Raw genomic sequence first — 15,136 nt, forward strand, 5'->3', positions numbered from 1 at the left:
GACAGCGCGAGAGCCAACGGCCTCAAGATTCAAACTGCCCGCAGCGGACCGTCCCTTTAACCGCCTCAGTGTACTACCACAGCCCACCATCCCCTGGACTGGTGCATGAGCCCTCCGGCTCCGTGAGAGTCAACGCCAGGAGGAGCCTAGGTGGCTGTCAGCGCAGAAGGCTCTCCCGCCATCATGGAGCAGGAGTCCTATAACGTGGTCTCGGCCCCCGCGGTTGAGCTGCGGATTACTAGTCCATTCACGTCTTTTGTCTCGGAGAAAAGGTTTAACCGTGGCATCACCGTGTCCGAGCTGAAAGTAAGTGAAAGGGAGAGGGTTGCCAGTGGCCGCGAGGGAGCCACAGGCCGCGACTAGTAACGACAGGGCGTTAATACATGGGCGGGGCCACTAGGCGATCGGGGGAGGAGGCGGGGCCACTAGGCGATCGGGGGAGGAGGCGGGGCCACCAGGCGATCGGGGGTGGAGGCGGGGCCACCAGGCGATCGGGGGTGGAGGCGGGGCCACCAGGCGATCGGGGGAGGAGGCGGGGCCACTAGGCGAACGGGGGAGGAGGCGGGCCCACTAGGCGATCGGGGCAGGGGGGAAGGCGGGCCCACTAGGCGATCGGGGCGGGGGGGAAGGCGGGGCCACTAGGCGATCGGGGCGGGGGGGAAGGCGGGGCCACTAGGCGATCGGGGCGGGGGGGAAGGCGGGGCCACTAGGCGATCGGGGCGGGGGGGGAAGGCGGGGCCACTAGGCGATCGGGGCGGGGGGGAAGGCGGGGCCACTAGGCGATCGGGGCGGGGGGGAAGGCGGGGCCACTAGGCGATCGGGGCGGGGGGGAAGGCGGGGCCACTAGGCGATCGGGGCGGGGGGGAAGGCGGGCCCACTAGGCGATCGGGGCGGGGGGGAAGGCGGGGCCACTAGGCGATCGGGGCGGGGGGGGAAGGCGGGGCCACTAGGCGATCGGGGCGGGGGGGGAAGGCGGGGCCACTAGGCGATCGGGGCGGGGGGGAAGGCGGGGCCACTAGGCGATCGGGGCGGGGGGGAAGGCGGGGCCACTAGGCGATCGGGGCGGGGGGGAAGGCGGGGCCACTAGGCGATCGGGGCGGGGGGGAAGGCGGGGCCACTAGGCGATCGGGGCGGGGGGGAAGGCGGGGCCACTAGGCGATCGGGGCGGGGGGGAAGGCGGGGCCACTAGGCGATCGGGGCGGGGGGGAAGGCGGGGCCACTAGGCGATCGGGGCGGGGGGGAAGGCGGGGCCACTAGGCGATCGGGGCGGGGGGAGTTGGGCCACTAGGCGATCGGGGCGGGGGGAGGCGGGGCCACTAGGCGATCGGGGCGGGGGGAGGCGGGGCCACTAGGCGATCGGGGGGGGAAGGCGGGGCCACTAGGCGATCGGTGGGTGGAAGGCGGGGCCACTAGGCGATCGGTGGGTGGAAGGCGGGGCCACTAGGCGATCGGGGGGGAAGGGCGGGGCCACCAGTCTGAGACATGATTAGCCGAAGGTTCACTGCTCTTTCCGCCGCCTCATTCCCCCTCGGGCTTATCTTTTGCCACTGAGAGAGTTGCCCTATGTTCCCCTGGGACTATGGTGACTTGAAAGAATACCAACTGGTCTTTTATAGCGTCAGAGAATTTTACAAGATGGAAACAGACTCTTCAGTCCAATTTGTCTATGTTAGCCAGGGTTTACAAATGAAACTAGTCCTGTTTGCCCAGAGTCTCTCTAAACATTTTCTTTTCATGTACCTGTACTTTCCAAATGTCTTTTAAATGTTGTAACTACAACCAGAATTGACCACTTCTTCTGGCAGTTTATTTCATATGCAAGCCACCTTCTGTGTGAAAAAGTTGCATCTCAGGTCCCTTTTAATTCTTTCTCGTTTCATGTAACAGGTTTTGAAATGCAACTAAACTTTTCAAACCTAATGTTCAGACTAGATGCGTTGTGACTAAGCTGTGTTTAAAACCTTGATGTTCGCTTTTTTAATAGTGCAAACTGGAACTGATTGTGGGCTCTCCAGCCTCCTGCATGGAACTGCAGTTATTCAGTGCAGAAGACAAATTCATTGGTTCATTAGATCAAGATGATGCACTCCTTGGTTCCTATCCTGTTGACGACCGCTGCCGAATACATGTGAGTATCCCAATTGTTTTCAATAATACCATTCTGTCTGAGGCTCCCAATTGTTAAAAGCTTCAGTAAAAATATTGTAACTTTCAACGGTTCTCCTTTTTGATCTTACACTTTCTTTTCAATATGCCTTTCTTGATAATTTTCTTGATATAATCAAGTGCTGTCTGCGGTTCTTGTTGCCTCTATTAACACTCTGCTCTTATTGTTGCTTTTTCTGAATTTTAGTGCTTGAATTTAACAAGGCTGGTGTTGTACTAAATATGAAGCCAATGCTCTGGAACGAAGCTTGCTTGACAAATTTGTGTTTATATCCATGGCTCTATTTGCAGCTTGTCAGGAATATACAAATTAGTGGGCCATTTTGTCCCTAAAGCCACCATCACCTCCACTGTAAAATGTTTCCCCTCTCACCCTAAACTTATGTCCTTTAGTTCTGGACTCCACCACCCCAGGCAAAAGACCTTGTCTATTTATCCTATCCATGCTCCCTACGATTTAATAAACCTTTTGAGGTCACCTATCAGCCTCAAATGCTCCAGGGAAAATTACCCAGCCTATTCAGCCTCTCCCTATAGCTCAAACCCTTCAACCCTGGTAACATCCTTCAATCTTTTCTGAACCCTTTCAAGTTTCACAGCATCCTTCTAATAGGAGAGAGACCAGAATTGCACACTATTAAATTACTTGGAATCATAAAATCCCTATAACAGTACAGAAAAAGGCCAGTCAGTCCTTCGAGTCAGCCCCAACCTCCAACAGCATTCCATTCCAATCCCCATAACACGATGTTTACTGTGGCTAATCCATCTAGCCTGCACACCTTTGAACACTACAGGGCAATTTAGCAAGGCCAATCCACCTAACTTACACATCTTTGGAATGTGGGAAGAAATCGGAGCATCCAGTGGAAACCATTTAGACATGGGGAAAAGCTGTAAACTCCACATAACCAGCCGTGTCTCTGGCGCTTATAATCCCTAACAAAAACATCACATTGCTCTTTTGGTGAGAAGCCAAGATTTCAACTTGCTATCAGACATTTACAACACTTCAGAAGAAAGAAGCATTTTGGAATCTCTCTTCCCCAGTGTCTTCAGTCTAAGAAATTCTCTTGAAATTTGAAAAGCAATTGCGTATTCTGTAAATATATTCCTTCACATTAGTGCTGCTGTTCTCTTTTTCAATCAATGTTCAAATTAAAATTCTGTCCTATTAACTCTGCGTGGATTGGGCCCCTTTTTGGTCACTCTTGCTCTTGTGCTCGTCATTCTTTTTAACATAAATTCACCTACCGTCGCAACAGGTCTATGGCAGACGCCATCGCTCTGGCCCTAAACTCATCCCTGAAACATATGGGCACCTACATATTCTCTTCAGCTCTATCTTTAAAACCATAATTCTAATCAAACATATCCCCAAATTCTGAGACCTAAGCCTCCGTTCCCCACCACAACTGGATCCTCAACTTCTTGACCCACAGACTGTGTAGTCAGTAAGGATAGATGACAACACCTCCACAATAATCCTCAAACACCAGTGCCCTGCAAGGTTGCATGCGTAGCCCTTTACTCATGACTGTATGACCAAATACTGTTCTAACTCAATTTACAAGTTTACGGATGACATCGCTATAGTGGATCGGATCTTAAACAATAATGAGACATTGTGCAGGAAGGAGTGAACTTAGTGGCATGCTATAAAGATAACAATCTCTCCCTCAATGTCAGCAAAAAGAAGGAGCTTGTCATCAACTTCAAGAAACGAAGCAGAGGTCATGCCCTTTTCTGTATCAATGCTGCTGCGGTAGGTATGGTCAAGAGCTTCAAGTTCCTAGAAGTAAAGTTCACTAACAATCTGTCCTGGTCCACCTACATTGGTGTGCTTTCTTAATGTTAGTGTCAATGTCTCCACTTCCTTAGAAGGCTAAGGAAATTAGTTATGTCCACAGTTATTCTTTCCAATTTTTATATGTGCACCCATAGAAAGCATCCTGTTTGCTTGCATCAGTTTGGTGCGCAACTGCTCTGCCAAGACAACACATAATCAGTTGTGAATGCAGCCGAGACCATCATGCAAACCAGCCTTCCATCCATTGACTCAGTCTGTACTTCCCGCTGCCTCAGGAAAGCAGCCAACATAATTAAAGACCCTCCTACCCTTGTTACATTCTCCCTCCCACCCCCACCAGGCAGAAGATACAAAAGTTTGAAAATATGTGCCAATAGATTCAAGAACAGCCAGGAAGAAGCTGTTATGAGATGTTTGAATGGACCCCTCCTACTAAAGTTGATCTTTCTCTGCATGTTCTCTGTAGCTATAACAATATATTCTGCTGCCTTTTCTGTTACTTTGGTGTACTTATGTTATGATTTGCATGGGTAGCATGCAAAACTATATTTTTCACTATATCTGGATAGATGTGATAATAAGTTAGCTATGACCATCAGTCAATGTTATTAGAGCAAAAGAAAGGTCCATTGTTTCTGAGATCGTCATCAAGCGTCTATCTGTTCGAATCCCGTTTTTCAGCACTTGGCCCGTCGTCTTTCAAGTACTCTTAAAATGTCTTCAGGGTTCTCGCCTCTACCAACCTTTTAGACAGTGAGTTCCAGATACCCACCACCCCCTCCACAAAAAAAAAGTTTTCCTCGAATCCCCTCTAAACTTCCTGCTCCTTCCCATTAAAATTGTGCCCCCTCATTATTTCTTTCTCAATTAAGGGGAGATGTTTCCCCTTATATTACCCTATCTATGCCTCTCAAATCTTTGTACACTTATGAAGCCACAATTAGTGGTATAGTGGAAGTGAAGAAGATTATCTAAGATTACAAAGAGATTTTGATCAATTGGATCAATGGGCTGAGGAGTGGCAGATGGAGTTTAATTTGGACAGGTGCAAGGTATTACATTTTGATAAAACAAACGAACAGGATTTGCACAATTTAAAAGGTATTAGGTATTGTTATAGAACAGAGACCTAGGGGTTCAGGTACATAATTCTTTGAAGTTTGCATCACATGTAATCAGGGTGATCAAGAAGGTGTTTAGGTGTTCTCAAATCGTCGCTTAGACCTTTTGAGTATAGAAGTTGCAACCTTTCACTTTTCAGGATTAAATTCCATTTCTGTATCTGACTAATATCTTGGAGCAAGGCCTACCTCCTTTGTTATTTACTATAATACCAATTTTCATATCATCTGTAAACTTATTGATCTATACTACAAATAGCAATACTAAATCCTGAACACAGGCAACCAGTCACAGGGTTGTACAGTATGATGGTGAAGCCTCTTCTGGAGTAGTGTCCAGTCCTGGAAGAACTGCTATTGGAAGATTATTATTAAGCTGTACTGGGTTCAAAAGATTTGAGGATCTTGTTAGGAATGCAGCATTTGACTTAGTAATGATAGGCGGCACGTTTCACTGGAACATAGGGGGTTGAGGGATAATCTTTTATAGTAGTTTATAAAATTTATGACTGGTTTGATATGGGGAATAGCAAGACTAGACAGTGTATTTTTAGGGTTAGCAGAGAAAGTTTTAAAAAGGACATGAGAGGCAACTTTTTTTACACGAGTGGTTCATGTGTGGAATGAACGTCCAGAGGAAGTGGTGGGTGTGAATAGAGTTAGAACATTCAAGACATTTGGATAAATATATTGAATAAGAAATATTCGAGCGTGATATGCGCTAAATGCAGGCAGGTGGGACTAGTTTAGTTTGGGACTATGATTGCATGAACTAGTTGGACCGAAGGCTTTGTTTCTGTGCTGTATGACTCAAACAGGATACCCCCTACATCCCCAAAAAAGTATCTTCTGCTCTAAGGAAAACAACTCCAACTCATCTAGTCTTCCTTCATAACAGAATTTCTTTAGCCCAGACAATATCCTGGTGATTTTTGTCTACAAGGAAGGATGTGATTGCACACAGGACGTAACGTAGTGACTGGAACTGCACAAAAGTAAACAAGCTGTAGCCGTGCTAATGTTATATACAGCTCAAATATTAAACCCTGCTCTAGTATTTGGTAATTTGACTAATAAAGGCGAGAACATCATATCAATCCTTAAACACCTTATCTACCTGCTTCAAGAATCTATGTGCATGCACACTAAGGTCCCAATGTACTTCCTAGGGTCCTACCATTCAATGTGTCTGGTCTCGTTCATCCTCTCAAAAGGCATCAACTCTCTCTTTTCAGGATTAATTTCCATTTGCCTATCTCATATCCTGGAGCAAAGTTTACCTCCTTTGTTTTTTACTACAATACCAATTTTCATATCATCTGCAAATTTATTGATCTATACTATACATAGCAAGAAACCCGATACTGAATCCTGAACACAGACAACCAGTCACAAAAACACCCTCTGAATCATTCTCTACTTCCTGCCACTAAGGCAATTTTGGATCCAATTTTCAAATTTGCCTAGATCCAGTGGATTTTTGCTTCTAACCAGTCTTCTAAGAGAGATCTTGATAGAAGCCTTCCTGAAATCCATGTAGATTAAATCAACTGCACTATCCTCATTTGTACGCCTAGTCACTTATTTCAAACATGTTACTTTCCTAATACTTTTTGGCAGATGTTTTTAGATTAAAAAAATGATAATGCAAAATAAAGTTAATGAATAAGTCAGTAACCTGCGTATATTACCAACTTGTTGCTCTAAATTCCTCTTTAGAGATTTACAGACTAATTTTCTTTGTAATGTTGCTGAAGGGCACATTCATGCTATTTCAGTTTGTGATTGTTAATTGTGAAAACTTTTTGTTAGTTTTCATTACAAGAAATTTTACTTCTTGGAATTTGAAAGAATTAATCAGATGAACATGTTTGGAAGTGTTAACCACAAATGTTTTGGGTGGTGTGGAATTCCTATAATAGTGAGGTGAAGTGAATTCACCCCACTACTGAGTTGATGGGCAGGAATTTACTTTAAATATTTATTATTAATTTATTATTTTTTAATTGAAAAAGCTTTGCTAAAATGCCAAAATATCAGAATACCAAATGGGTGTATGGACAAGCTCTTGGTTCAGATAGAAATCTTTAAGGTAGGAATATTTCAGTATAGAGTAGAAATAGTGTGCTTGATGGGATTTAGTTTTGGCATTGGGCAGACCATCAATCTATCTTTACTGTGCGGAGATTGTGCAGACAATTATTACAATCTTATTGGGTTTCAAAGAGGCTTGGGAGTTCTAGTCCAGGATGCTCTTAAGGTAAACTTGCAGGTTGGGTCAGTAGTTAGGAAGGCAAATGCAATGATTGTTTATTTTAAGGATTTGAATATAAAAGTCGGGATGTACATCAGATGCCCTGACTCTGGGCAGACCACATTTGGAGTAGAGGGCGACCCCCATATCTGCAGAACCATTTTCTGTGGTTTCACTTGCCTGTTGTTTACCACAGCTGGAACATATAAAAGGGAACTTTCTGGAACCATGGACGAGGAGGCTGCAGGGAAGGTACACTTCCCATTTAAATGAATGGGTTTGCTACAATCCGTGATTTTGGGCTTCCGCTGTAGGTCCTGGAACGTATCCCCCATAGGTACGCCCGGGGGAGGGTGTCTACTGTATTGGGTCCCATATCTCAAGAAGGATGTATTGGCCCTGGAGCCCGTTCAGTGGAGGTTCACAAGAACGGCCCCAGGAATGAAAAGCTTAATGTATGTGGAAAGTTTGATGGTGTTAAGAACGATGAGCGGGGAATCTAATTGAAGCATACAGAATACTGTTTGGCCTGACAGAGTGGATGTTGGGAAGATGTTCCATTGTTAGGAGAAACCAGGACCTGTGGTCACAGCCTGAGAGTAAAGGGAAGACCTTTTAGAATGGAGATAAGGAGAAACCTCTTCAGCCAGATAGTGGTGAATCATGGAAATCATTGCCACAGAAGGCTGTGGAGGCCATGTCATTTGAGTAGATTTAAGACTGAGGTAGATAGGTTATTGAGTATCCAGGGTTTTGGGGAGAATGGGGTTGAGAAATTTAGCAGCCATGATTGGGTGGTGGAGCAGACCCAGTGGGCTCAATGGCCTAATTTCTGCTTCAATGTCTTATGGTCTTATTATTTCAAATATTTGTTTTTGTAGGTGATAGACCAAAGTGGAGTGAAGATTGGAGAGTTTGAAGATGTGTCTAAAGTTATAAAGTATGAAATGTCCAATGAAGCATATGATAAAAGAGCAGGTAAGATGATTTTGAGCAATGCTCTGCACTGGCTAATTTTGATATTCTTGCCTTCTTGTACTTAAATGGAAGATAGAGTCTGTATTTAATAATGCATAGAACTGATTTTATAAAATGGAATAGTTAGGCAAAGAACTGGTTATAATTAGGAAATGTGCACGAGACACCTGAAATGATGTATTTTAAGAAAATTGTAGGGCTGAATGCAACATCAAATCTGGTTTGTAACTTTTTAAAATGCCTTTGCACCCATCCTTCACACATGATGTCTCTAAGCTATAGACATAATGAGAAATAAACTATACTAGCCTTCTGGGTAGAGATATGACCTTCATTGATCCTTCTGAGCTTGTCTATCTGCAAACCGTAAATGAAAGCCCAAGGTCTTCATAGAGGTACTTATTGTGAAAATGAGTAAAATATGAAGTATGAGTGAGCTCCTTCAAAACACTGAACATAAATCAGCCCACCATCTTGTCCCATTGTCCAACTCCTTATTGCTGTCTCAGACTTGTACTGTGGCATAAAGTTGCAACAAGATTTTGTCAGACGTAAACCTGACAGCCTACATTTTCAGCAGAATTAAACAGCAGTCACTTAACTATGTACCCTGCATGTTAAATCCTACCATGAAACTTGTGTGTAAGCAACTTTTAACTAGTCGTTATTTCTAGCCACAAGTTCATATGCCACCTTCTGTACATGGCAGTTACCTTGGACAAATTATTCTAGAACAAATAATCTTAAATTACAGCTTGGATACCATGGAGCAGTGAATCCTTAAGCAATTGGAATATGCACCTGAAATTTTGTCTGTTCAGGGTATCCTCAAGATCTCTCTGGTCGTGCAAGTATTTCACTGATGGACCACGTTGACTGAGGCTAAACTGTTTTTTGAAATTTAGCTTTTACTTTATTCAATTTATAATTCATTTTAATAGCATATCTTACTAAAGTTTTGCCAAATATTCCTGTACAAACATTCTGATGTTTACTGTTCTGTAATGCAGAACTTTGAGAAAACAGATTCTCATGGAGATCATACTAACCTCCCAGCTTGGACAGTAGCAATCCAACATGGAATTAAGAGCATGGGCCCCAGCTTGGCTAACTGGCCATGCCCAAGTTAGTACAGTGGCAAGATGGCAGCATATCATGCTGATAAGTAGCATTCTTAGCAGCTGGTGAGTAAATAGGGCTGTGGACAAAATGCAGTCTCATCATATTTTCAATCTGGCCTTCTTTCCTCATACAGTAGTTCTCCTCTCCCCACCCACCCCTCCACCAGGGGTACGTTCAAAGACCTACTGCGGAAGGCCAAAACCACAAATTTAAATGGGAAATGTATCTTCCCGGCAGCTTCCTGGTTCTGGACAGTTCCCTTTTTATTTGTTCAGGGCACGGTAAACTGCCGTAACTGGACCTGTGGATGCAGGGGTTGCCCTGTAGTTACTTATGCAGCTTCTAATTTCCACATTTAACAGTTCATAATCACAAAATAAAGTCTACACCTACGTAAGGAAAAATAAAGCATTTTTAGTTTGAAACAGGAGCACTTTGATCCATCGGCTTTTGGAGAGGAGGAGTTAGTAGGTGCATAGTGCAGAAAGTACTAAGCTAGTTTTGCTGAGAGCTGATGGGTGAAGTTTGGTCTGTGACACTAGTCAGAAAGATTTCAATTGTTTAACTTCTGTATGAAATTGTTAATCCGTCTATCTCCATCTGTCTCTCTCTTTCTCTCACTCAAACCTGATGGAGTAGTTTAATCTGAAAAAAACTTCTGGTAGTTTGTAACCAAATAACTACCTGGTTTGTATTTTAGATTCGATGCGTTTGTTCCTGAAGCAAAGTAAATTGGGCTTGTATAATGAGGAGCAGAAAGAAAAAGATAAAATTGAGCTTGAGCGGAGAGTACAAGAAGAAAAAGCTTTAGCTGATGCCATTCGAGTTGGTGCAAGATGTGAGGTTGTAATTTCAGGGCAGCCATCCAAACGAGGCACCGTAATGTATGTGGGTAAGTTGGTTGTGACTTGGTGGGTGAATCCACAATGGTTAATTTTTTAAAGAAAAAAAACTTTGTATTTGGACCTGTAATGTGAACTGTATTCCACAAAAGTGATTTAATCTTTTGAATTGAGACAATTGTTCATGCACTGTTTAATAATTTGCGCTTAACTCAATCAATTATATCAAGTGCATCCAAAGGTAAAGCCACCATAGTTCCATAGGTTCACAGGGCAGTTTTTTCATTAGAAACAGTTGGTTGAGTTTAACCTGAGGGGCACTTTGACTCAGGTGAGAGGCAGATTTGAGAAGGCATGAACCATCATGGTGACCTCAGCCTACTGGAATAGAATCTACACTGTTAGCATCACTCTGCATCACGAATCAGCTGACCAGCCAACTGAGCTAACCAACCCCCAAACCAAGTGCATCTATGGTTCGGCACATAATAAATGTTTATAACGGTAAAAACAATGACTGCAGATGCTGGAAACCAGATTCTGGATTAGTGGTACTGGAAGAGCACAGCAGTTCAGGCAGCATCCGAGGAGCAGTAAAATCGACGTTTCGAGCAAAAGCCCTTCATCAGGAATAAAGCTTTATTCCTGATGAAGGGCTTTTACCCAAAACGTCGATTTTACTGTTCCTTGGATGCTGCTTGAACTGCTGTGCTCTTCCAGCACCACTAATCGAGAAAATGTTTATAACAGGCATGTGAATGTAGCTGATCTTAAAAGGATAATTCCATGTGATTCCCATGACTCTGGGCTCTAGAACCAGGGACACAATTTCAGAACAAAGTACAAGCTCTTTCGGACTGAGATGAAGAGAAACCACTTCACTGATGGTTAAAATTTGGAATTCTCCACTCTAGGTAGTGGTAAAAGCTCAGTCATTTGATAAAATTAAGACAGATATTGAAATTTCTATTAAAAATCACAATAGTTATGCAGGGCAATGGTTAGGCTGCATTTGAAGTATAGTATTCTCCTTTATCTAAGAAAGGATATAAGTGCATTGGAAGCAGTTTAGAGAAGGTTCACAGAATAATACATGGGATGAAGTGATCTCTTTGAGGAAAGATTAGACAAGCTAAACTTGATTCCAGTAGACCTTAGAAGTTTAAAGCTGACTTGATTGGAATACAGAGAAACGTCGATTATCTGAATTTCGGATTTTCCAAACAAGATCGCAAAGTTCCGATGCTTGGTTAAACTGTATTATCCAACTATAAGATTATCTGAAGAAAATACTCCCTCCAGTGTCGTTCAGTTAATCGAGGTTTCTCTGCATAAAGTTTTGGTGTAGTTTTGACCAGGTGAATCTGGAAAGGATGTCTCCTCCTCTGAAAATCTAAAACTTGGGGTCCATTTAAAGACTGAATTGAGGATTTTTTTTTTGTTTTGTTTGAGGATTGAGAGTTGGACCAAAAGGGTGTGTTTCTGTTCTGTAAGTCTCTATGACTCTATTGTACAACATAATGCTAACCTCTGAAGTAACATATATTGGGAAGATTTTGAACACTTTATAATAATAACTGATGGTTGTTGATCTATGCTGACCTGTGTATCTTTTGGAGACCTTTGTTGCTTTTCCTCATTGGCCTTGGTTGGATACTAACTTCTAGGGTATTTGTTTTGGTTTGAATATTACATACTTCTTGCATATATCCTAAAGAATATTATTTTTAACTAAGTTTGTTCAGTTTCTTTGTTCTGGTTGAGAAATTTTGAACAAGGAACAAGAGTCCATAGGCCACTTTAAGTGAGGCAGCTTCATCCAGGACCCATATGTCTTGCTGTTGACCTCCATTGGATATTTCACAATTACTTAATGTGTATTCATAGTCTACATAACACAATTCTGGTGTGGACTTGTACATAGTCTCTCATGCTTACACTATTGATGACTTATCTGCAGTTTTTCTGTTTCAGGTCAAACAGATTTTAAACCAGGATATTGGATTGGACTGAAGTATGATGAACCTTTAGGGAAACATGATGGCAGGTAAAGTATGCTTTGACATTCAATTGCTACCAGTGATTGTTATTTCAGAATAAGTCAATAGCCTTTTTGAATGTAAAATTGTCACTGCTGTGCATGAGTATCCTGCTGTTTATGTAATTGCTTTTTGTTGTTTGTTAGTACAGAACTTGAGTATTCAGCATTAATTCCTTTTTGTTTGTTTCTTTTGCAGTGTGAATGGGAAGAGATATTTTCAGTGTCAGTACAAATATGGTGCATTTGTGAAACCACAATCTGTAACAGTGGGAGATTATCCGGAGGAGGACTATGGTCTAAATGACGAAATGTGAATACTACTAATTGCCTACAGCTTGGAAGCATTGACACTATCTGTGGACTTTTGTCCTTATAATGCTGACTACATTGATTATTCCTTGCAGCCCCATTCAGGTGCTTGGAATTCCTGAATATGTTGGGACTTTGATGTTATCTTGTTTACATGCTCTACAGATAGAGTTTTGGCTCATGGTGAAATAGAGATGACCATTACACTTATATTAGCAAGATTAAGATTTCTAATTTACTAGCTGACACTAGTTACTTGTAAATTTGCTGAGTTTGCAACGTACACTAGTTTGACAACTAGTCACTGCCCATGTCACTATTGGGATTTCTGAGGAAACACTTGTGTGAAAAATTGCTAGTCCTAATGTAAGCCATGGTAATTGATATCAGATAACATCAGACCTGGACATTCTTCCATAATGCCCATCACAGCTTATTTAGGCATATTTGTGAAAGAACATTTGATCCCTTTTTGAATTTTGTGTCATTTATACTTACATATTTTTCTCACTAGGGCAAAGATCAAAAGTTGAGATCAATGATCTGCTGCTGATTGCCACAATAGTAACTTTAGACAATATTGCCAGCTACATTGGTGAATACCACTTTAAAGTAGCAGATTGTATATCACTTGTTTCCTGTGATCGAAGGTCACAACAACAGGTCTTAAATCATTTTAATTTATTCTAAGACACCTGCTGATGCAACTTCTGCAAACAAAGGCTTTAAATCTTGCATCAGTACTGCCTTGATTCTGTACTGACCTAAGTTATTTATGCACAAGACTGTCACATCAGCTGAGTAAGACATTGGATGGTAAACATGTCTTATTTTTTACTAATGTTTTCTTTTATTCTTTTCTTGTGAGTTCATAACATTTAATTGAAATTGTAAAGTTTACATTATCTTGCCAAACATCTCCATCCTTCTCTTTAAAAGGATTGGGACAATGATTTACTCCTATGTCACTGAAATGTTGCTTTATAAGGAGGGTGTGCGCCTAACATTTTTTGTTGAATGAAAACAACATTTCTGTTTCTGCCTTAACTTGTACTACTGGACATTCTCTTTGATTATCCTGCAAATCCAGTGAGAAATTAACATTTTGAAGCACAGCACCGTTTACTTATCTCATTTTTTCTGGTATAAATGTTTTAAAAGAAAAAACCATCTGTTGGAAACCAATTACTTGATCACCAAGATGTGTTTGACAGTTGACTGCACTATTAAGGTTGCCCCTGCAGTAAGGTTTTGGGACAAAAACACCTATGTGTTTTTTGTAGTGAGATGTAAAAGATAGTGGAAAAATAAAGCATCCTTACCTCGTGGAAGCTTTACATTGTATTCTGATCAATTCTTGAATTAGCCATTGTTATGTAAACTGTATTTATAACTGATTTGGACAGCAAAACATGCATCAGAACCTTCCTCTAATTATTTGATTTCATTAACAATAAAACCTGTTTCTAATTAACATAGTGGGTGAGAAGGTAAAGGTGCTATTTCTACATGACTGATTAATGTGCAAAGAACACTGACTTAACCTTTATTTGGACCATTTACTACTTATTACCTGTACAGTGTATGGAGACTTGACAGTAAAAACCATTATATTGTCTTCTATAGTAATACTATTTTGGTAGTGCTATGTTACAGTTCATTCAGAGTCCATGTTGGCAGAACAACTTGAACTTTTATATGCGTGTTGTAATCTGGATCTACAGATTTAATTGATAGAAGTTCCAGAATTCTTTCCAACACATGGTGTTTGTTATAGGTTGCGACACAATATGCTTGCTGTTTTTCTGAGAGGAACACACTGGATTAATTGATGTATGCAGGAAGCTACACTTTGTTTCCTAGAGGATCGAGATAGTAGTCAGCAGTGACTTCAAAGGAGCAGGCAGGCAAAGCCAGCTTTGACACTAGGGATGGAACATAACTCTGTGCTTGTGTGTAGTGTGATGAAGGTACTGTGTTGGGAAAAGTACAACAGTCAAGGCTAACAGGTTTCACAGGGATGGGGGATAGTGAGGTTGACAGCTAACACGGTAGTGGGATGAATGCAGAGAAATATGAATGAGAGGATATCACCAGCCCCTTAAATCTCTTCTATTCAGTTAGAGTATGCCTGATCTAGGCCTCTGTTCCATTTACCCATTTTTTTTTTGTGTTCCAGTTTCTATATCCCTTGATAAATACACTTTTATTAGGTTAATTGGTCTATTTTGAAAATTAATTACAGCATTCATAGGCTTTAGAAGGTGGGAGAGCAATTGGTTTTCCTGTAGTCCTTAAGTGGAAAGAGTCTTTCCTGCTTTTATTTCTAGGCTTACTTTCATTGTAAGATTGTGATCCCTTTTTCCATTTCTTGGTATCTAACTTATTTCTTAATGTATTTCAAATATGTCTGACTTAATCTCTCAACCTTCTAATCTCAAGGAATACAAGCCATATTTAGGCAATCAGTCATCATAACTTCGCCCCCACATC

General features: G+C 42.0%; 1 protein-coding gene across 1 annotated transcript; it reads left to right on the plus strand.

The window, feature by feature from the left end:
• Window positions 1-14,117, plus strand: tbcb (tubulin folding cofactor B). The gene is made up of 6 exons (XM_072549350.1): window positions 1-306; window positions 1,985-2,128; window positions 8,233-8,329; window positions 10,152-10,343; window positions 12,268-12,340; window positions 12,531-14,117. Exons 1-6 carry the CDS (start codon window positions 184-186, stop codon window positions 12,646-12,648), a joined length of 747 nt encoding a protein of 248 aa, XP_072405451.1. The 5' UTR covers window positions 1-183; the 3' UTR covers window positions 12,649-14,117.
• Window positions 14,118-15,136: the final 1,019 nt, after the last annotated feature.

Source organism: Chiloscyllium punctatum, chromosome 29, assembly GCF_047496795.1.
Source record: "Chiloscyllium punctatum isolate Juve2018m chromosome 29, sChiPun1.3, whole genome shotgun sequence".
Classification (NCBI taxonomy): Eukaryota; Metazoa; Chordata; class Chondrichthyes; order Orectolobiformes; family Hemiscylliidae; genus Chiloscyllium; species Chiloscyllium punctatum.

Coding starts and splice junctions, on each gene's coding strand:
- tbcb (XM_072549350.1), top strand. CDS start 184: ATGGAGCAGGAGTCCTATAACGTGGTCTCGGCCCCCGCGGTTGAGCTG. Junction 2,129..8,232: donor ACGACCGCTGCCGAATACAT/GTGAGTATCCCA, acceptor TTGTTTTTGTAG/GTGATAGACCAAAGTGGAGT. Junction 12,341..12,530: donor TTAGGGAAACATGATGGCAG/GTAAAGTATGCT, acceptor TTTCTTTTGCAG/TGTGAATGGGAAGAGATATT.